The sequence below is a fragment of the Molossus molossus genome, unplaced genomic scaffold, assembly GCF_014108415.1.
Source record: "Molossus molossus isolate mMolMol1 unplaced genomic scaffold, mMolMol1.p scaffold_m16_p_7, whole genome shotgun sequence".
Lineage (NCBI taxonomy): Eukaryota > Metazoa > Chordata > Mammalia > Chiroptera > Molossidae > Molossus > Molossus molossus.
The window spans coordinates 58,113,754-58,137,007 of NW_023425401.1; the positions used below are offsets into that span (position 1 = coordinate 58,113,754).

The 23,254-nt window shown below is 46.0% G+C and overlaps 1 protein-coding gene across 3 annotated transcripts in view; it reads right to left on the reverse strand.

Moving 5' to 3' along the window:
* The window catches only part of ATXN7L1 (ataxin 7 like 1), a 253,531-nt gene that overhangs the window by 52,060 nt on the left and 178,217 nt on the right, over window positions 1-23,254 (reverse strand). For 2 of the 3 annotated variants that reach the window (XM_036246188.1, XM_036246187.1), the window contains exon 4: window positions 5,197-5,419. In XM_036246188.1, coding sequence (XP_036102081.1) covers window positions 5,197-5,419 — 223 coding nt within the window. Of the gene's footprint in view, window positions 1-5,196; window positions 5,420-15,265; window positions 15,475-23,254 lie in introns of those variants that run through there. The other variant, XM_036246189.1, reaches the window with a different exon arrangement.

A 23,254-nucleotide genomic window follows, 5' to 3' on the forward strand; every position in this document is an offset into this window, starting at 1 on the left:
CACAAAGAGTCACAGGTAAGGTAACAATAACATGCCATGGAGGTTACAGACAGACACCAGCACATCAGGTGGCTGCCAAGGAGGAAGAGAGTGCGAGAAGGGCTTGGAGGAGAAGGTAGCCAGTGGGACAGGCAGTGAGAAACAGTGAGGATGTGGGCCAGGAAAGAAGCGACAAGATGCCGTGGAAAGAACCTTGGCTTAGTTAGCAGTTCTCTTCCCCTAGACCCCTTTCTCTAGGGCCCTGACCTTGGTTCCTCTTCTCAAGCCTCATACCATCTGTACCCATGGCTTCAGGTTCTGTGTCCACATTGACCACTTTCAAATCTCCACTCCCAACCTGTAACTCTCTCTTGACCTCTGGGCCCATACATTCAATGCCCACCAACATCTCTATGTGAGTGTTTCTCAGATACTTAAACTTCGTTGATTCCTAAGCTGAACTCATTCTCTCCTCCTAACCCTAAACTCTGAACCCTTCTATCCTTCTCCTGAGGAAGAGGCAGGACCAGTCACCTAGTTGTTCAAGTCAAAATCCTAGATATCATTCTCAACTCTTCCTTGTATTGCAAGCCCTATTACAACCAGCTCCAAAGTTCTGCAGAATTTTCTTCCTTAATATTTCTCCCATCTGCCCCTTCTGCACATGTCCACTACCACTATGTGGGTCCAGGCTGTCACCACACCTCACCTGGACCATACAAAAGCATCCTCACTGTTCTTGCTGCTTCCTGAGTGGCCCCTCCAGCCATCCTTTTTAAAAAATATACTTTTATTGATTTTTTTTAGAGAGAGAGGAAGGGAGAGAGAGATAGAAACATCAATGTGAGAGAGAAACATCAACTGGCTGCCTCCTGCACACCCCACACTGGGGATCGAGCCCACAATCTGGGTATGTGCCCTGACCAGGAATTGAACCAGGACATCTCAGTCCATGGGAGGACGCTCAGTCCACCGAGCCACACCAGCCAGCCATCCTTTATACTGCCGTCAGGGTGATCTCACTACGATTGAAAACTATTCCTGCCCTGGCCAGTTTGGCTCAGCGGTTGGAGCGTCAGCCTGTGGACCAGAGAGTCCCAGGTTTGGTTCCCGCTAGGGGCACGTACCAAAAAAAAAGGAGAAAACTGTTCCTTTAAGAGCTCCATGCAGCTTTTAGGGAGAAGTCCAAATTCCTGAACTTAGTACATATAGTAGAACTTGATAATCTCTACCCAGCCCACCTACCCAGTCCATCTGTCTCCCCCCATATGCAAATACTTTTCCACATTCTGTTTCCTTTGCCTGAGATACTCTTAACACTGTCTTAAAAAATTTTTTTTTAATTGCGGTAAAGAAATATAAGCTAACATTTATCATTCTGATCTGGTTTTCTTTGTCTAGCTCATTTCTACTTATCCTTTAAATTTGGCTCCATGCAACCTCTTCTGAAAACTTTTTCTGAGTACTCAGCCTGGGTTAGGTGCCCTTCTTCTGTTCTAGTATTTTAGCTCTTATCACATTATACTGTGTTAACTTATGTCCCTTTTTACAGACTCCTTAAGACGGTGTCTGTCGTGTTTAACTCTGCACCCCAGAGCTGCAGAGTACAGCTGTCCAGACTATGGACTGCACTGGGATGCCTGGCTGAGGAGGTAAAGCAGGCGATGAAGACCACTGGCCAATTGTGTACCCTGCTCCTGGACTGTATCCAGGCCTTTTTCTAATTGGCACAAAGGTTCCATGTGGGGTTTATATATCCCCAGAACTTGTTATAGAGTTGACACATAGTATTATAGTAGATGCTCATTAAATGGTTGAGTAAAGACAGATGGATGTTCTAGGCAAAGTATCAGGGGAAGACATGGTGAGGAAGTTGAAGTAAGAGTATGATATTGTATGATCAGGATTGGATTAGGGGGTTTAGAGACAGTTTGTAGAGAGTTCCTTATGTTGGGCTGAGGAGATAAACTGTTTTTTTTTTAGTCCTCACCCAAGGATATTTTCCATTGACTTCTAGATAGAATGAAAGGGAGGGAGGGAAGGAGAGAGAGAAACATCAATGTGGGAGAGACACATCGATTGGTTGCCTCCTGCATGACCCTGACCAGGGCTGGCAGGTACTTGCCCCTGACCAAGAATTGAACCCATGACCCCTCAGTCCACAGGCCGACACTCCAAACCCTGAGCCAAAACGGCCAGGGCAAGGGGCCTAACTCCTAATTCAGTAGGAACCTTTGGGAATTTTTGACATAATATTGTGACTTAGAATCACAAAATATTCAGGTTTCAAAATGAGCGTCAGACAAGTTAAGTAACTTGTTCAAGGTCACACAGGAAGTTAGTGACCGTACTGGGACTTGAACTGGCTTTTCTTTTCCTTTCTTTTTTAAAGATCTAACTCAGCTTTAGTAAGTGATTCATGAATCAGGCAGCATCCCATCTAGCAACTAGAGGGGTGCTCCTTGGAACTGGCTTTTTGCCCTCGCTTAGCGCCCATTCTTCCACACTACTCTCTGGAGAAGCCTCCCTGAATTGAGGCTGAGCCCTGGAAGTCTCCAGGCTAAATCTTTCTGGCCTTTCCAATACATGTCCCTGGCGATGGTGGGTAGGGGATGACAGCCTGGCTGAGTGGAGGTCAGAACAGAGAGGAGCCTGCTACAATCAACACTCAGCCTCTTCCATGGTGCACCCCTGGGTCTGCCTTCAGCATATCTAGTGACTTGAAGTTAGGTAAACTGCCCATTAGCTTTCTGTTCTTCACACAAGGCAAGGGCTCTAGTTTTGGGAGCCTTTTCTTGTAAGAGCCATTTCCCTTCTTGTACTTCTTTTGGTTGCTTTTCTTTGGGTGCTGGCTAGTTTTTTCAAATTCTTTCAAAATCACCATCTGTGTCTAGCTGAAAGGGCCTTGCTGACAGCAGGTCTTACTAAGTGCATGTTGTCAGTTGAATCTAATTTGGATACTGATCTAATCCAAGTGGTCTCCCAAAGGCCTGCCTCCTGGGAGGATTCTTGGTGCTGAGTCTCACCCCCGTGGGGCTATGTTCATCACTGACTGTTTCTTGTACTCATTTTATGATCTGTGACCCCAGAGTCTCCTTCTGGCTTATTCCTCCTGAGCCCGTTGCCTAACTTTCCTCGTTTGGTTTCTCTGTAGCTCACTTCTGGGTTCTGAATAACTGATTCTATCTTTTTCCATTTCAACTTTAGTCAGAGTTATTTCTCTATTTTTTATCAGAGATATTTGACCTCTTGCCCTTTATTTTGGTTATAGGAGCTCTGTCCTTTGGCGCATGGTACCAAAGATAACAATAACATTATCATCAAATAGTTAGCAAATGTGTACTCTGCTCCAGACATTATACTTTCTGCTTTTATAAAAAGTAGCTCACTTAATCCTCATAACAATCCCATGGGGTAGAGCTATTATTAGCCCCATTTTAAAGATGAGTATAACTGAGGCACTCCAAGATGGAGCAACTTGTCCAAAGTCACCCAGCTGAGATGTGTACACAGGCAGAAATTTTGGAGCTGGTGCTTACATTAGGACACTTACTGTTGCCTCAACAAATAATCTTCAGGTGGTTTCTGAGGTCATTGATAAGAGGGAGACTCACTCCCAGGGGCCTAGAACCACCACCACTGTCACTTTCAGGCTGGGTCTTCCCTAACCAGCTGCATCCTCCTACAGGATGAACCTGAGATTCTAAGGCTCAGAAGAGAACAAAGCTTGTCCACAGATCCACCAGCATGACGGGTAACACTCCTCCTTGACAGCTGTGGCTAAACCTTCCTCTATTAGGAGGCTCTTTACTTGATCTGGCACAATTAGCTCTTTACAAAGTCATCATAATTTCCAATATGCAGTGACAAACCAACTGACGGATGATTTTAGTCCATAGCTTTCCTAGGTATGAACTTAAGTGTAATTAACTATCACTAATTAACACAACACTTTTTCTCTTTTAATATATAAATCAGACGAACTCCACAATTATCCCCTGTCTGTCTTCATGAAGCCTGAAAGATACAGCTAGAGGCTCTGTAATAAGCCAGTCCTTAAGTGTTCCAAGTTAGGTCCCTCATTTGAAGATGCAGTGCTTTGCTTTACTGTGCTTCACAGATGCTGCATTTTTTTTTTTTTTTACAAATTGAAGATAAGATCCTCCATCAGCAAAATGATTATAACTCACTTTGTTGTGATATTCTTTTTATTTTGTTAAATATTTTTTTTCCCCTCACCCGAGGATATTTTTTTCCATTTTATCTTCGGAAAGAGTGGGAGGGTGGGAGAGAGAGAGACAGGGAGAGAGAAACATCGATGTGAGAGAGACACATGGACTGGTTGCCTCCCGCATGACCCTGATCAGGGCTGGGGACGAACTGCAACTGAGGCAAGTGCCCTTCCCTGGAATCGAACTCGCTACTCATTGGTCTGAGGGCTGATGCTCTAACTGCTGAGCCAAACCGGCCAGGGCTGTTGTGATACTTTTTTCGTTGCAGTGGTCTGGAAATGGCAATATCTCTGAGGTATGCCTGGACTCATCTTCTGCTTCCTGTCCTCATTTTCACGTTGGTTTCCTATCTGTACATTCCACAGGTAACCTTTTCTGACTTTTTGGTAAAGACTGAGTTAAAAAAAAAAAAATTAAAAGTCTGATTTTTCACAGTCACCTGTAACCAGCTCTGTCTCACCTCAGCAAAAGGGTGACATTCTCTTTAGATTTTCTCTTTTCCTTCTGTATTCAGCTCCCAATCACCTGCCTGGTGGCAGCTATTCTGAGGAGCAGAACCCAGCTGCTCATAGCAGGGAGGCTCTGTGGGCGGTCTGCCTCCTGGGCCACCTGCAGGACCCTGCCTGGCTCCCTGCTGGGCAGATGGACTGTGCTTTTGATTATTTATACCAACGCGTCTCTTTACTGGGGCGGAAGATTGAGAGGTGACCATATCACTGAGGAATATTTCCCCATTACCCTTTTCTTAGACACAACTGGGCTCAGCTCTTAGGAGCAGAACATCCTCCTGTCAGGCACATGTCACTTCAAGGTCCCATGTTCCTTCCAGTGTTTGGTTTCTCATGCCATCATTTGGATTTTCTCTCCCTTCCCTCCTTAGACATGATGCCCAGGAACAAAGGCAGAGGGTAAACACTGTTTCCTGTGGTGACAGAGACAAGCAGTGAGGACAGTCAGCTGCTGGCTGCCAGCTCCAGACACTTACCATGGTTTGTCCCTTGATCCTTTTGCAGAAAAGACTGTGTGCTGTTTGCTGCTGGAGGTAAGTAGATTGTCTTTGGGCGTTTTGAATGGCTTTGAGGTGCTGCTGGCAGAGTTATGGCCGCTGAAACAGGCTTTTGCTTTCACCTGTGCTAGTGATGTCCTGGGATTGGAAGGTGGAGATGCTGGAGAGGGGGGAGGTCTGCACATTGAACCGTGTCTTCTCTCTACAGAGGGAGAAAGAATAGAACTCAGCACGAAGTCTGTAGCAAGTGTCTCACACCTCGTGCCATACGCATAGACAACAGGCAGAGAGAAAGCGCTTATCTCCCAGTGTCTGCATCCCTGAAGCCTCAGTTCTAACTATGGTTTGTCTTTTTTTTTCCGGAGTGAGAAGTTGCCTATTCTATTTCTTTATTATAACTTTTAAAATTATGTTTCCACAAGTACCAGTGGAAACTCCAATCAGTAACTTAAAAAGAAAATATATCTATTTAAACATATTTTCTTTGCCTACTGACTACAGTTTCTCTTGACATCTGCTCCTCTCCACCAACTAGCAATGACGACATTCTGAATTTCTGTATCACATGGTATGCTCAACTAAACCAAAGTTTTCATGGGAGGCATTTACCAGGCTTTCCTTTTGTAAAAGAAATTCCGCAGGTCTAGCAGAGGAGACACCAGGTGTCACCTGCACACAGTGGGGTAATCATATAGCTAGAGTGATCCCCAGGCAGCTACTCAGAGGCTATAATGTCCCTCAGAGCAATGGCCAGGGCAGGACTCTCAATAAACAGGGAATTCTCAAATCTGACTAGGACCTATTATGGTTAATAGGACCAGCAAGTGCTGAATGAAAGGGTCCTCGAGAACCAGGAGTGGCCCAGCATCTGTCCCACATACAGCTGTGGCCTCTCCAGGGTTCACTGAGGTCTGGGGTCACAGCTGTTAAGCCAGGACATGCAGGAGGACATCAGTGCTTGAGGCAGGGTCCACAGGTGGGGCCTGGACTGGGGAGGGCAGGCACGGCTTCCTGAGGTGCAACAGAAACACCAGAGCTCTGGGCAGACCAGCCTCACCTGCTCACACTCAGTTAGCCCTGTGATCTCGATTCAACGGGTAGACGGGTAGATGAGAACGCTTGACCAGGACAGCAGGTGCATGAAGTAAAGTTCTAGTGTTCACCCACTGTGCACTTAACTGTTATTGGGTAACAGATTTGATAAAAGGACCCTCTCCCAAGAAAAATGCACATGCCCCAAAACTGTGTACACCATTACAGAAAGGAATCCTCGACACCCCCAAACACAAAGATTCTGAAACCCCAAGTCCTCTCTGGATCTCTTGGGCCTACTATAGGCCCCCCCACATAAATAAATGAAATAATAATGAATGTCCTGAAGGGAAGAACTAGAGATCACCAATCTGAAAATCTGGGTCAAACGTGACATGAACGAGGTGGGAGGCAAGGATGCAGACCACATTCTCCCTCCATCTCTAAGCTGAGTTAGGCTTTTCTCACCAATGAGACATTGCTGGCTGCAATTCCAGGCACCTGGCCAGGACAAGAAAGCCAGACTAACCTTGGCTACCTGCAATGGGACTCTGAAGTTTCTCTGTGCTCCCTTGTACCAATGCCTACCAGGCTGTCTCAAAGAAGACTAACTCTAGCCCTCTGATGCAGTAGCAATTGCGGGGAAAATTGGATTAATAAAGATCATCTGATTGCTGGGTATTTTTTTTAAATCCTCACCGAGGACATTTTTCTATTTCTCTTCAGATAGTGTGGCAGGGAAGGAGAGAGAAACATTGATGTGAGAGAGACATGTCAACTGGTTTCCTCCCGCATGACCCCGATGAGGACTAGGGATAAACTGCAATCAAGGTACGGACCCTTGACCAGAACTGAGCCCACCACTCATTGATCCACAAGCTGACACTCTAACCACTGAGCCAAACTGGCCAGGGCTGATTGCTGGGTATTTTTGCCTAACCAGTGTTTATATGTTGCCTACACTGAGGAACTTCACAGGTAACTTTTCTTCACTGAATCAGAGTAAATCGTGCATACATACTTGGTTTCCCGAGACATCCTTTTGACGGTTTGGAAAACCAAGAGCTAGTTCCAGGGCCTCTGTTTCGATGTAGTGGAAAGAACCCTGGGCTGGGAGCCAGGAGAGCTAGGCTCCAGCTCCAAACACACCACATGAGTAAGCTATGACTAGAGTTCACCACTTAAAGTTTCCAGTTTCCATGTTTTAATCTGTAAATGAAGTGAGTCCCTAGATAGCTTCGAAGGCCCCTTTCCACTCCATTATCATAAATACTTATAAGTCAAACTTACACCTGCTCCTTCTCTTCTCATCCTTCATCATTCCTGAATGTTACAGCAATAATTACAGCTGAAGTATTGAAATATTTTACTTAGGCAGGACTTCCTTGGAGGAATTCATCCTTCATGAAATTGCACTGGCCTTTACAACCCGTGAGACAGGCAGGAAGCAGCCAGGCATCTCCACCCTCCTCACGCCTGACTGGCCAGAGAAGACCCAGAGAGGCAAGGGGACACTCCAAGGTCAGGGCCAATGGCTACACGAGGAATGGGGCCTAGCCACTTCTCAGGAAGGCAGGAAATGGGGTGTACTGTGACCAAGATTTGAAACCAGAAATTAGGAAGTATAGGAATCAGAATCACTGGAGGTTAAAACGAAATCTTAAAAGTCAGTTCATTCCCCCTCCTTGATGATCGACGAAGTCATCTTCAGAGAGGTTCTGTTACCAGCCGAGAGAAGAACCAAGTCCTCTCTCACTTAAATCCACAGTTCTTTCTGCCCTTCAGAAATGTTTTGCTTAGCAATTTCTTTTTTGGCAGAGGTTTCCTAAACTAAAATAAGACTTTGCTTTTTACCACTAGTGTTTTGGATTTTTCTGCAGTCTTCACTCATTTGCTATCACTTGCTCAAGCTGGCTAGAAGGGGTAGGGAAAAGGATGTGCAGGAATATTCCTCAGTTCCGGTGGGGAGACATGAGAACAAAGAGAAATTTTATTTTGCTAGACTAAGAGTTAAAAATAATACAAATAAACAAAGATAAGTCACTAAGGACAAATAAATGGGGCAGACCAGCAATTCTATAATCAGTTTCGCAGACAATTATGGTTAGTGATCCTGCCAACAACCTGTTCTGCCACTGAACTCACAACAAATTAAATCAATAGAAAAACCTTTTTCTTGATTTTACAGTTTAGTCCCACAAATTACCAACTGAAAGAACAAGATGCATATGAGAGAATGTTCATCAAAACTTGAAGATAGCCTTTTACCCTCATTTTTGTGTGTGATTTTGTATTATAATAAACAGATTTAGAAATATTTCCTACTTATAAACTGTTCCATGTTATTCCGACTGAATTAAATCTACCACCATTTCAAGATACCCCACTGGGGCCTGTGGTCCAGAGAAACTTGGGTTCGGTTCCCACTAAGGGCACGTACCTCAGTTGCAGTTTGTTCCCGGCCCTGGTTGGTCGTGTGGGTGGCAACCACTTGATGTGTCCCTTTCACGTCAATGTTTCTCTCTCTCTCTCTCTTCCTCTCTCTCCCTCCCACTCTACCTGAACAAAAAATGGAAGAATGTCTTCGAGTGAGGATTAAAAAATAAAAAAATAAAAAGTGATTTAGGATCATTTCTTTGAGGTACAGTGAAAGGTTGCAGTAGTTTATAGCTCTTGCAACACATTTCTTTCCAGACCATGTGACAGAAAGATCAAACCAATCTACTGTGCTAATGTTGAATATGAGTACCACTTATCTACTGAAGTGAAACATAAAAACACTGTCAGAGCACCATGAAGAATTAAGTGTCTACTACATCAAACAAAACCTCAATGAGTGCTTCGGGATCAGCAAACTCTGGTCTCGCCCCTTCCTCCTTTGGTCAATAGTAATAACAATTTATTAAAGACTTTCCTATGTGCCAAGCATGCTACTGAACACTTGATTTACCTTATAGCACTTAATTCTTGCAATACCCTAAGAGAGGAACTACTATTATTTCTATTGTACGGACGAGGAAACTGAGGCTCAGAGGTACAAGTTGCCCAAGGTCATGGAGCTAGGACACATCAGATTTGGGCATGTCTTTAGAGCCTGTGGTCTTAACTCTGAGCTCCACCACCTTGAAATACCAGAAAGTGCAGCAGCGGATGGGAAATATCTGGAAGAGCTGCTGCCCCCCTCCTGTGAGTGGCATTTCAGCAGAGCACCTGACTTCCTTAGGCAGAGGAAAGAAACAAGGTATTTGGTCAGCTTCTAAGTGCCAGTCAGCAACCCCTTGCCACAGCCTGAGATCTTAACCCCAAAGAGTTGGGGACCCCGGACCAAAGAAATAAAACACCAAATCCTTTTACTTTTTTTACATTTCCACCACAGGAAGTCCAGGCCACAGCCTTGGCACCTGGCTGCCCTAAGACCATGCTTTACCAAAAGCACCTTAACCATCCATGTATGACCCCAGTGGACAGTCCCAGAGACCAATTGAGCAGGTGCTTGGAGACCCCAGATTCTCAGAATTCTAAAAATCTCTGTTAAGTGTCGGGAGCCCGGGTGTCACTACAATTCTCTCCCCTTACTCTCTGCAGGTAAAATCCACCAGGTTCTCAGACAATTTCATTTTAGTAAAAATTCAGAGTCTTCTCCTCCCCCTGTGTTTATTCACAGAGATATTTTCATACAGTATCAATGTCCTGCATTTAAAACCTCAGCACAGACCCTCATGAATGCCTGAGCCAGCCATCAGCATCCAATGTGGCACCCTGTACCAGTCTTAGAAAGAACTTGCTGGGAATTTTCCAATATGGTTTTTAAGGGGCCAATCCCCCCCCAACACTTTGAGCACCTCGGTCCCCTGTGGCCCGCCACGGTGTGTAAGCCCACTCAGGCTTGGCCGGGCACCCGGCTTCCTCATTTGACAGTGTAGAGTCTCCTTCAGCCTCCACCTCTGAGCGAAGGTACCTGGCAAATCATTAGCCAGGTTCTGTTTTATCAATGAATTCTATCTGCTTTAGTAGCTGTGGTCAGGATGCTTTTCATAAAGAACAACTCAGAATTTCAAGGACCTTCTTCCAAAAGGAACTGCAGCTGGCGGGTGTGGGGCTGAGCACAGACCTCAGCAAGGGGAACCCTGTAGGAACCACTTGGTGAGGCAGGTATTTCCCGTTTACAGCTATGGAAACTGAGGCCAACTGCAATGGAAAAACTTGCCTGAAGCCACAAGGCTATTAAGAGGAGCAGGGCCTAGAGTTTGAGCTTGTGGTCTCATGTGGCCCAGCTGTAGTCAGACATTAAACACGGTGCAGGTGGTCAGAGGAGGGCTCCTGACTCAGCCTTCCTCAGGGGAGGAAATGAGACAGGAAAGTCAAGCTAAGGCAGGCCACGAGTGTCAGCAGAGCATGCCAAGCAATTCACGTGCCAGGAGTGGTCGTGCGCGTCTCTGGAGTGCCCGCTCCCTCCTCAGGCCGAGAGCCTCTTTAAAGATACTGAAGCCTGCGTGGCTGAGGGGTGCCTGTAACCAATGAGCTTACACTAGATCTTCTTTTCTTCTCTCACCTCCCACCCACTGCCAGGCTACATGCACTGCGTAGGGCACTGTGACAAATGCCAGTGTGGGCGGGTGGCTCACATGCTCAGATCTTAAATCCCCCAGGCTCTGGGTTGGCTTCTTGGTTATCTGGTCACTCTGTGTCCATTCATTTTGGTCAGGAAGAGAAGCAGCATTTCTTCTTATGTTTTTAATCCTCCCCCAAGGACATGTTTACTGATTTTTAGAGAGAGAGGGGAGAGGGGAGACAGAGAGAGAGAGAGAGAAATATGGATCAGCTGCCTGACCAGGGATCAAACCCACAACCTAGGCATGTGCCCTGATCAGGAATCGAACTGCGACATTGTACGATGCTCCAAGCAACTGAGTCACACTGGGTCAGGGTGAGAAGCAGCATTTCTTGAGTGCCTACTACGTGTCAGATCATGTCATCTACCCAACGAACTCCACAAGTGGGTACTGTTAGCTCCTTGTTGTAGATGGGAAATTAAAGCTCATAAAGATCATGGCACAAGACCAAGGTCATGTAGACCTCAGCAGTTGGGAGGAGAGCCCAGGCCTGCCTGGCCCTGGAGCCAGTACCTATTCCACTAGGCCATACTGCTGGGATGTTCTCTTCGCTCTGCACTTTAGCAACACAACCTCTAAGGTGATTCCTGACAAAGCATTGTCCATGTCCAGAGCTGCCTCAGAACCCAACTCCGAAGTTAGAGAATGTGAGGTCCTCCTTATCTCTCGCCCTCGGTAGCCACATTGCACCTCACACCTACTCTTCTAGTGGTTATTTATACTAAGGTGCAAATTTGGGGCACCAACCACCACTGGGTAGGATTTGGGGAGTCTCAGGGACTTTCCAGAGCCCCAAAACGTTGCCATCGGCCCCTAAGGATGCCCTCACTAGACACCTATCCTAGTTAAAAGAAAAACACACACACAGCAAATAGAGAACCTGTGGGGAAACAGGCACATGTCCACACTGCTGGGGGTACTTTCAAGGAATGACAGGTCTCTGGAGAGCAACCTGGTGATAACAGCTGGAACGTAAAACACACTGATGGCCTTTGATTTGGTAATCTGATAATTTTAGTCTGGAAAATAGACCTCAAGGAAATATCCTGCCCCCAAAAAGAGAGTTCAAAGATATTCTCAGCAGCACTGTTTACAATAGTAAAAAAAAAAAAATACCCAAATCAACCTGAATAATTTTTAATAAAATAATTGAAAATGACAGGTATGAGGGTTACCTCAAATTTAAGAAAATGTCAAGGGCAGGTGTCTTGTTCAATCTTTTATCCCTGGCATTTAGCCCAGGGTCTTGCCCTAATAGGCACTCACACGTATACTGTTAAAGAAACAGTGTTGTGAGGATTGATAACACATGGACAGTGGCTACCACAGGGCTAACTCACAGTAGGCACTTCTAATATATGAAAGTCCAAATACACACACACACACACAAAACAAACCACAAAATAGCACAAAAGTATGTTCACACAAATCATTACTTTATAAAAACATAAAATATTTAATACACATATCTTATATATGAATATATGATGTATTCAGATGAAAAAAGGGAGGATATAGGATGGATTGTTAATAGGCTTTGTTTTTGTTAAAGCTGTGTAAATCCATACAAGAAAAAGATTAAAAACAAACAACAACAAAATCACTAACGTGCTTAATCAGAGAGGTCAAAGGGGAGAAAACAGTTGCAAATATGAAGGTAGGTAGGAGAGAAAAACATGTTAAAGTCAAATCTCATTCATTCACTCATGTCCTTGGCACTTACCATGTGCCAGGTACTGAGATATAATGGTGGTGACAAGATAGACACCATCATTGCAGAGGGATCCCCCAGGGCAGGGAGGCTCCTGCCATAGCCTGGGCTGGACACCACTTCGTCACCTTGAGCAGTGGAGACTAGGCTCCCCTCAGAAGGCAAGCTGCTGCCTGAAGGCTTTGAGGTGAGCAAACAGCCATGCTGCTCTGTGGGACTCTGCAATCCTCTTAACATTAGGCCTTTTATTGCCCCCACTGTTCCCATGTGTCTGGAGCCAACATGGAGTAGAGGGGTTGACAAGGGGTTCCACTGGCATGGAAGTTCCCCATCAGAGTGACCTCCCATCACAACCGCCCAACATACCCACTGCACAGATCACACGAGTTAAACATAGGAGCTACCACATTTAGGTGAGATGTGGTGGCTTCCAGTTCTAGGATAAGGGGATGGATTCTAGGTGAAGATGGCACAGCTGACACCATCCCGGCCCTAGGGGACCAAAGGGACAGGTGTAGCAGGCAGCTGAAGCATCTCAAAGCCAGGGGCACAGTTTGAGGGACCTTTGGGGAGAAGATATGTGAACGAGGATTCCCAATGTTGAAAATACCTGAACAGCTAGGCTCTTCCCAGTGCTGTCTTGTGGCAAGAAACATCAGCTGCCTCGGGCTAAGCACATTAAAAAGCCGGTCCCTGTCACAGGTATATCCTACCCACATCTCAAGGAAGGAAGGGAGGGAGGATCCTGATGCATGAGGCAGAAAGTACACCTTGGAGGCCACCCAGTTCAGCACAGGGCTCCTCGCTCTTGGGACAGCAGGGCCAGGGCCCCAAAATCTGTACTTTAAAATATCCTGAAGTGATTCTCATGCTCTGCGCCAGCTTTGGGAGTCACTGGAAATATGGACCAAACACTGCTGTTTTTGGAATCAGAAAGATCTGGGCTCAAATCCCAGCTCTGTCACTCATTAGCTCTATGATTTGGGCAAATAACTTAACCCCATGAGGCCCAGTGTCCTTACCTATGAAAATGGGAACAATAATGCCTTCATCATAAGGTTACAAATGGGAAGGTGCCCCTGTAGGACATCACATGTTGTGGTCATTGGTTTACTGGGCATCCTGTCACTGAATGCTCCCCGAGGGCAGGTGTGTTGTTCAACCTTTTATCCTGACATTTAGCCCAGGGTCTCTCTCTCATAGGCACTCACTGTGTTCACTATTGAAATGAGTATTGGGAGGACTGGTAACACAGGGACGGTGGCTACCATGGTGCCAACTCACAGTAGGCACTTCATACAAGCTCCACGAATACATGAAAATGTACATTAAAACAAAACACAAGTAATAGTTCTCCTAAGTGGGTGGTTTTCTGCCTTCTCCTTCCCCTTGAATTAAGACTATTCCATGTGTAAGAATCCTATTGGAGTATATTGTTTAAGGAATACAGGCTGAACAAGGAGAGGCCACCACTGCTTGATTTCCCTTTGTAACGACCTCCAGGTTCAAGAGTGCAGGGCCATTATCTCCTACAATAGAAGGTGCAAAGTCTCACCTCACTGCTAAGCTCACAGCGTCACTCAGAACCACTCACCCCACAGGCTGCCCTGGTCCCATCACAGCCACTAATAACGGAACCATTTCTGTTCTCCTTGGAGTGGCAGTTGGCAGTGGCAAACAGGAAGTTGTCTTGAAATAGGGTGTGGTTGTGCCCTGTCAACATATGCCAACAGAGACACACACTCCCTCCCCCCCTCCACTGCCAGCCTCCTTCTGTTTCCCTCTGCCCCTTCTTTAGGAGCAAAGGGTTTGAATTATTTTGGTGAAAACAAAGCTTTTTACACGATTTAAGATCAACTATCACCACCATACAAACAAAACCTAGGGTAGAAAGGAGTCTAAAATATAGCAAGAGTCTGTTTTCCTACCAGCCACTCACTTGTGGCGTTGAGTTAGTAACTGACTGCGTGTGTGAGTGTGTGTGAGCTTTCCCCTTAAATTCTACGTGGGTACACAGGAAACTAAACCGAACTATATGCCAGGCCAGGTACGCTGCCAATCATCCCACTCAGCCAGCCAGTCTGCCAGCAGGCCGGCCACCATGGTTTACTCAGGGCCACTGTGTGCACACACTGGACCCAGGACTATCCACGAATAAGACAGAAGGAAAAACACAGGTCACTCGTTTTAAGCAATTTTAAAGTTTGAGCAACAGAGACCTAAAACATTTCTTAAAACAAATCATATATACAAATGACAGAGAAAAATAATTGCCAAAGAAATAAATGCCTATAGTTGGAGTTGCAAATCAAGGCAGAGAAGTGGGGGTGACAAGTTAGTGAGGTTCACTCGAGCTGGCTTCCCGGTGCTATGACAGGTGTGCTAGAAAATTTTCCACTCCACTCCTGCCCGGCCCGAGGCTTGTGCCTCCAGAAGGGCTGTCCCAAATAGACTGATCCTCAACCCAGCCTCCTACTCCTGACCTCTTTCTGAGGCAGCCTCTCCCCACTCCACGACTCAGCCCTGTTTGCTCTGGCCCAGCCCACAGCCCAGGAGCACCGGCGCTGCTAATCAGGCTGCTAACTGGATCCTGGGCTGACAGCATGCTCCGCCTGCCAGGCTCTCTATTTTGTGACCTGGGCCCAGCCCCACGCCATCCTCTATGGCCAACGTGCCCTGTGCTCACACTTACACATCCCGGGGAGGCAGCCTTGCCGTTAGGATAAGGAGGCTGAGCTTGTGACACGCTGGGCAATGCGACTTGTGGGAGACGTTTCCTGGCTTCTGGCAGAGGGCCCTGGCCAGTCAGAACGCACCACTTCCCCTTTAAGAGAGCACGCCCAGATGCGATTAAGGAAAGGCAGAAAGAAAAGCCCGGAACAGTCAGGGTTGTATCCTGAATTTGGCAGATGAACTTGGGTTTTCCTGAACCGCACACACAAGGTGTGGTCAGAGGCAGCGGGCTCCTCTGAGGCTGATTTGAGCAGTCCCTGGTGGGGAAGGGCCGGGCCTTCCTGCGGCCCCACAGTGTGAAGGCCACGTGCGAGCTGCTGGCCCCGGCTCCTGGAACTGCCATCCCCTCCACCTGGTCCCGGACAGCCTGCAGAAGCCTCGGGCCTTCCCACTCCCCCTTCCCCTGGGCCTGTCGGTCCAGCCGGGCAGAGTCCACTGCAGTACCTAACACTCTGCTTTGGAGGGAGTACAGACATCATTATAAAGATGGAAAAATACTTTTGTGGGACATTTCAACTATTAATTCAAACAGGGAGTTTTTATTCATTCTGGATATTTCAAAAGTTTATGCCCTGATCCTGGCAAAGGACAGTAGATTGGGGGGTGGGGTTAAAAAAATAACAACAATGGTTCACAAAAGGTCACATGTACAATTCCACTGATATGAAACATCCAGAATAGGTAAATCCACAGAGACAGAGTGCAGACTAGTGATTGCTGGGGGCTGGGGGAAGAAGGGTGTGGGGAGTAACTGCTTAATTGGTCTAGAGTCTCTTCTGGGGATGATGAAAATGTTTTCGAACTACGTAGAGGTGATGGTTGAACATTGTGAATGGACTCAGTGCCACTGAATTGCATGCTTTAAAATGATTAATTTTGTTATGTGAATTTCACCTCAATTAAAAAACAACAACAACAACAAAACCCAGTGATAAAGTGTGTTTTGGGCAACTATTTCTACTAGGATCTCTCCTGTGTTTCATCCAACATTTCTTTGTAAAATCTAGCTATTACCTGAAAAATCTTTAGTTAACCCTGGCTAATCAGTATATACCTTTTAATAAGGAAAAATAAAAACAAACCGTTAAGAGACAAAAGCTTCCAAGTACGGCTCTCATGGAGCATTTCATACTGTAGGGGGGTAGCATCCTTCTGAACAATGTCACATAAGCTAGGCAGGGCCTACTTGTCTTTGTGAGGCTGTCTCAGGTTGGGACCATCCTGTCAGCAGCTGGACAACATAACCAAAGCCATAGGGAGGGAGTCTCTCATGGGAGAATTATTCAATAGAACATGACATTGGGCCTCTGGGTTCTTGGCTTCCTTTTCTCCTCTTGTATAGAGTTTCTTCCCAGAATGAAGAAGAACTAATCAGCTTTTGACTGATTTCTGAGGGGTCTGTGCTGGTTGGCATAGTGGAATTGGTTTGTACAATTCCATTTCTTTGGAATGGAGCCAGTGGGAACAAGAGGGCATGATCTGACCACCCATCTGACCCAGCCCTGCTGGAAGGAGCGACCAGCCTTCCTTTTTCGGTCCGTTGCAGCTTTGACCAGAGACGGCCTGATCCTGAGGGCATGGCTGTAAGCCTTGTCCTCTAGACCCTAGGCCAGCGGGTCAAGGGCTGCTAGACACACTTCCCCAACTTAGAGTAGAGGAGACCTGCTGGATGTTGCAATACAGAAGAAACACAGGTGAAAGGGCAGGTCCTATGGTCCAGGAGCCCGAGTCTTTCCTGAGACAAATGTGAATAGCTTTCCTAGAATCTGTTTTCTGAGAGTTCCAGATGACCTGGAGGTCAGAGATTTCAACAGTTGCTGTGGGCCAGCACTCCCAGAGCCCTTGGGTCCTTCTGGAACACTCTGCCCTGCCTCTCTCACCCTGTTCTCTCCTCACCGCAGGTGCCAAGGTAATAAGTAGGTGATCTAAGTTCTCAGCAAACAGGTGGCTTAAGATAAAAAGATGCAATATTTATACTGTTTAGCATCTGAGTAGCAGGAAGTTTGGAACCTTAATCCTAAATACAAAAACAGGCAGACTCAACCCAATCAAAAAGTGGGCAAAGGATTTGAACAGATATTCTTTAAAGAAGATATAATGTACAGCCAACAAGCATCTGAAGAGTGATCAACATTATTAGCCGTTAGGAAAATGCAAATCAAAATCACAATGAGATACCACTTTATACTTACTAGGATAGCTATATATCAAAACAAAATGAAAAATAAACGGAAATTAGAATCTTTGGGCACCGCTGGTGGGAATGTAAGATGGTGCCATCTCTAAAAAGCAGTATGGTGGTTTCTCAAAATATTAAACATAGAATTACCATATGATTCAACAATTCTACTACTATGTATATACCCCAAAGAACTAAAAACAGGTATGCAAACAAATCCTTGTATATGAATGTTCATAAAAGCACCATTTGCAATAGCTAAAAGGTGGAAACAACCCAAATGTCCATCAATGGATGAATGGTTAGAAAAATTGTGGTATATACACACAATGGAATACTATTCAGCCATAAAAAGAAATAAGGTACTAATACATGCTACAACTGGATGAATCTAGAAAACACTATACAAATGAAAGAAGTCAGGAAAAAAGTCACATATTGTATGAATTATTCATATGATTGTCCAGAATAGGCAAATCCATAGAAATAGAAAGCAGACTGGTGGTTGCCAGGGACAGAGGGGAGACGGAAGGGGAAATAACTGCTTAATGGGTATAAAGTTTTATTTTAGAGTGATGAAACATTTGGAACTAGATAGAAGTAATGTTGCACAACGTCATGAATGTACTCAATGCTGCTGAATTATTTGCTTTGAAATGGTTAGTTTTACGTTACACGAATTTCACCTCAATAAAAAAAAAACCCTGCCAAACACAAGGGCCAGAACAATATACAAACAGAACAATCAGTTTCAGGATAACCAAGAGTTACCTTCAAAGCCCTTCTTGGAATCACTTACAGAAGGCAATTTTTAAGTTAAGGTAATTAAGGAGGCCAGCAGGAGAGGGCAGACAGGCACTGCAACACAGCAGCTCTTAAAAAAAAACCACAACTGATTTCAGCCCTGGCCAGTTTGGCTCAGCGGTTAGAGCGTCGGCCCGTGGTCCAGAGACACCTGGGTTTGGTTCCTGCTAAGGGCATGTACCTTGGTTGCAGTTTGTCCCCGGCCCTGGTTAGGGTTGTGTGGGTGAAAGTCAGTCGATGTGTCCCTCTCACGTCAATGTTTCTCTCTCTCTTTTCCTCCCTCCCTACCTCTCACTCTATCTGAAGATAAATGCAAAAATATTCTCGGGTGAGGATAAAATAAAATAAAAAATTTGATTTCAGAGGGGGAGTGAGAGAGAGGGAGAGAGAGAGAGAGAGAGAAACATCAATCTCTTGCCAGGGATAGAGTATGAAACCTGGGTATGTACTCTGACCAGGAATTGAACCTGCCACCTTTCGGTGCACAGAATGAGCTCCAACCAGCTGAACCACACTGGCCAGGGAAACACAGCAGTTTTCAAACATGGCCAATTCAGGTTCATGGAAAAGTGTTATTTGTCTAAAACACACACACACACACACACACACACACACACACACACGCATGTGCATTTGCACCTGGCAGGCTGTATTATTTACAAATGGGACACTGAGGCACAGCTCTCTCTGGTAGCTCGCTCTCTCTGGTAGCTCCCTCATCCCCGATACAGCCATCATTTTCACCAAAGGAATTGCCATTCCAATGATGGAATCATTTCCATCAAAGGGACCCAGGCTTTAGACTCTAAAATGGGACACAGTAACAGACTTCCAATAGGCACGAAACCCCACAGGTAATCATTCTCTGCTAACCCCAGTCGGCCCCCTTCCCAGGCTGTCGTCACCGCCTCAGCTCTCTGGACAAGTGGCTGCCCAGTCTGGCTTCTCCACTGCAGGTCCCTGAGTGGATGGTGCTTTCCAAGTGCATACTGGGTGACAGTTCTTCCGTATGTGGATCTTCTCTATAATGCCTGCACATTAGTCCCATTTCTGCCCTATGGGTGTCACCTTGAACCAGGCCAGTGCCCCTTTCATGGGACACCTTGCCAAGTATTTGTTCCCTGAAATCTTTCTTAAGGCTAAATATCCCCAGTTGTTTTTTTAAACGACTCCTTACAAAATGTAATTTTCACTATTCCTCCTGATCTCTGGGTCCTCGTTGGCTCCTACTGCCCTTCCTAAACTGTGGAATTCAGAAGGGAGTACATTAAAGATGGGGTCTGAGCAGCTCCTAGTGGTTTTGGATATTATTCTTCTATTAATGAAGTTGAAGAGCCAACCTAAGCATTTTATTTCTGATAGCTGCATCACCCCTAAGTCTTATTTCATATACTTTGCTGCCAAGCCGCTTATCCATAGGTATCCTTTAAAAATGTCATCACATTCACCTGGCCAGTGTGGCTCAGTGGATTAAGCATCACCCCATGGACTGAGAGGTCCTGGTTCGATTCCTGGTGGAGGCACGCGCCCAGGTTGGGGGCTTGATCCCCAGTGGGGAGTGTGCAGGAGGTGGCCGATGGATGTGTCTCTTTCACATCCATGTTTCTCTCTCTCCCCACCTTCATCTTTCTCTAAAAAATCAATAAAAACTTATTTAAAAAAAATAAACATGCCACCATATTGGAGTGAGTCCACCGTTTCATGTTGCCTCCCAAAATCTACCACCTGAAAACTCGATGAGCCTCCCACTAATGCCATTCTTCTTCCAAATCCTCATTTATAATGTGGAAGAGGACACGGAAACTCAATACATCCCCCAGTGTGACAGTGGCCTGTGAACAGCATTCTTGAGATGTGACTCTCCCAAGCCACCTGCCAGTCAGGACAGGTGTGCCACTTGATCCACATTTCTTCATCTTCCCTGTACGAATCTCCTGGACAATGACAAATGAGGCTAACAGTAGCCCCTCTGACCGGTGGTTGAGGGACTAAGAGTAAAGCTCTCAGAGCAGAGCATCACACACAGTGAGCCACCCAATGTTGCCTTTATATCTGACAACAATAAGAAAAAACCCTGGTTTTCCAATTCCTAAACTACCCTCCTTAATGGTATCCAAGAACAGGCATTAGGCAGCACTGGCATGTAAGAGCTGGAGATTGAATCCTGGAAATCCTTCCAGAATTTCCATGCTCTGAGGTTAGCAATACCTGCTCTTCCAGGGCTATAAGGAGGAGTCAATGAGATCGGGCATGTAAAAGAGGTTTAAAAGTTGAGTCAGGCTAAGCAAACATAAAAGAAGAGTACTATGAATATTACTGTTATAAATCTCTCAAATACACTATTTCCATTGGTAGAAACGTGCCTGTTAAGCCAAGGAAGAATCTACAGAGGTACGCAGGCTGACGGAAGGCATCTTTCAGCACAGACGAGCTGGACTGCTGCAACGGAACAAATTTCTAATCTCTCCCAGCAGCAACTGCCGTCTCTCTCATCTCAGACCAGAACCCAGGCTGGCTCATAACGGGTAATGGAGCCTAGCCGGTGTGGCTCAGTGGTTGAGCATTGACCCATGCACCCAGGGGTCGCCAGTTCGATTCCCGGTTGGAGCACAGGCCCAGGCTGTGGGCCCGATCCCCAGTGGAGGGCATGCAGGAGGCGGTCAATTGATGTTTTCTCTCATCGATGTTTCTGTCTCTCTTTCCCTCTCCCTTCCTCTCTCTAGGGATCAATAAAGAAAAAAAAAATTAGGAAAAAAAAAAAAGAAAAAGGTAATGGAGTCTCCACTACCCTGCAGGAACACATTGTCTCTCCATCGTCACCTTGTTGAGACCAGGACCTGAGTAATCTGCAGCAGAGGTCTGGTAGGTAATGAAGGGCTGGGTGAGTTGCTTTTAGCTCCTCTGTGGCTTGACCCCAACTAATACTTGGGTTTCTATCCGGAATGGTAATTTCTAAGAACACTAGGCTTTTGGCTCGGACATTCTCAGGGCAGGCCCCCAGAAACCCTGTTCTTGTCTCAGCTGAGGATGTTTTCCTAAAAGAAGAAATGGTCTTCACTGAGACAAGACTGGGGGTGGGGGCTGCCAAGGGCTGTCAGGTCCCCAGCATCTCATGGTCAAGATGTCCCGTAGCAGGGGAAGAGGGAGAGAGAACTGGCATGGCCTGCTATATCTTCCTGGGAAAAGAGCAGCGGTTACAATGCTAGGCAATAACTGGCTAAATTCTCCTCTCCTAGTCCATGTAAGGTTGGTTTCCCAACTTCCAGGGGCAACGAATGCTGAGGGCAGATTTTAAATATATATCTACATATAACTGTTGGCAAGACACTGAGAGGATCATGCCAATAAATCTATTATCAGATGGGGGAGTTTGCTCAGAAAGCCACTGGGAGGAAGAGGCCCAGAAGGAAGGACCAATTTCTATCAGGTGACTTTTGGAGTACACTGGTCTGCAAGCTACTCTCTCACTCACCCTGCCTCTACAACAGTCTCCAAGATAGATGGACTGCTGAAGTCACCTGAAAATCATCACAGGACACATGAAAGCTGACTCAGACTTTCATAGCCACTGGTGACTTCTTGTGACATTTCAACATATTCTTGTCTTTTTCCTACTGCACTTCCTTGACGATGCACCCACACAGAGAAACGGCACCTGATTCTACACACGCATATGTGTAGGAATGAGTCGCAAATGAATCTCTACAGCATGGTGGTTACTGCAGTGCTCTGATGCTGGTCATGCAGAGTTGAAGCAGGACCAGGCTTAGTGGATTGGTGTTATGGGCTGCATTCTGAAACCCCACCCCAAATTCATATGTTGAAGTCCCAATCCTCAGGATCTCAGAATGTAACTGTATTCAAAATAAGGTCTTTATAGAGGTGATTAAGTCAAAATGAGGCCAGTTAGGGTGGGGCCCTAATCCAATATGACTGGTGTTCTTACAAGAGTTTGAGATGCTAGGGGTGTGTGCACACAGAGGGACAACCATATGAAGAGGCAGTGGGAAGACAGTCATCTGCAAGCCAAAGAGAGAGGCTTCAGGAGAAACTAACCCTGCCGGTACCTTGATCTTGGACTTCTAGCCTCCATAACTGTAAGAAAATTATTTTCAGTTGTTTAAGCCCCCTACTCTGTAGTATCTTGTTATGAAAGCCCAAGCAAATTAATATAATTGGTTTACCTAAAAACTGTTCATGTTCACTGGATAAGGGGTAAAAAGGATAGAATGGAGGGCAGAGGACAAGGGACTCTTAACCTCTGACATACCAGAGATTGAATGCATCTTTCTCCTTGGTTTGGGGCATGCAATGTCAATGGCAAACTGTAGCAAAGTCAAGGTGGGGACAGTCTCCTGATTCTTAGGTAGTCTACAGGTACCTAGCAGCTGGTCTAAAACAGCAGGACTATAAGCCACAGCCTGGGAAAAACCAACATATCAGCTTACTTTCTTGTTTGGCCTCTTACCTTTGTGGGTTGTGATGAATCTGTTCTTGCTATCCTTTCAGAAAAAGATAAGATCATGGGGGTGAGTAGGCTAGTGGTAGAGTGAAGTAGCCACCAGCACATTCACAGGTGTGTCAAACCGAATCAAACCATCTGGCCCAATGCTGCTTTTCACCAGGGATCCACCCAACCTCCAGGTTCTACCTGGATGCCTTGGTCTCTCCCTCAGACTCCCAGACCCTGCCAGACCCTGGGCTTCCCACTGAGAGTGGGGTAGACAGAACCACTTCCCTGGTGGTCAGGAGAGGAGAGGAACACAAATTCTCACTGCTGCTAAGGGGCCCAGACACATGGGTTGGTGAGACTCAGATCCATCCAACAACAGATACGTCATTGAACTCTCTCCTGGCTGGGGGGGGGAGGGGGGGAATGGATCTGGGGTGGGAGGGAAATCAAAGCAAGAAAAGAGGGTGTTTGAAAAGTATTGTCAGGCTGATGTGTGGAGGGGTGACATGCTC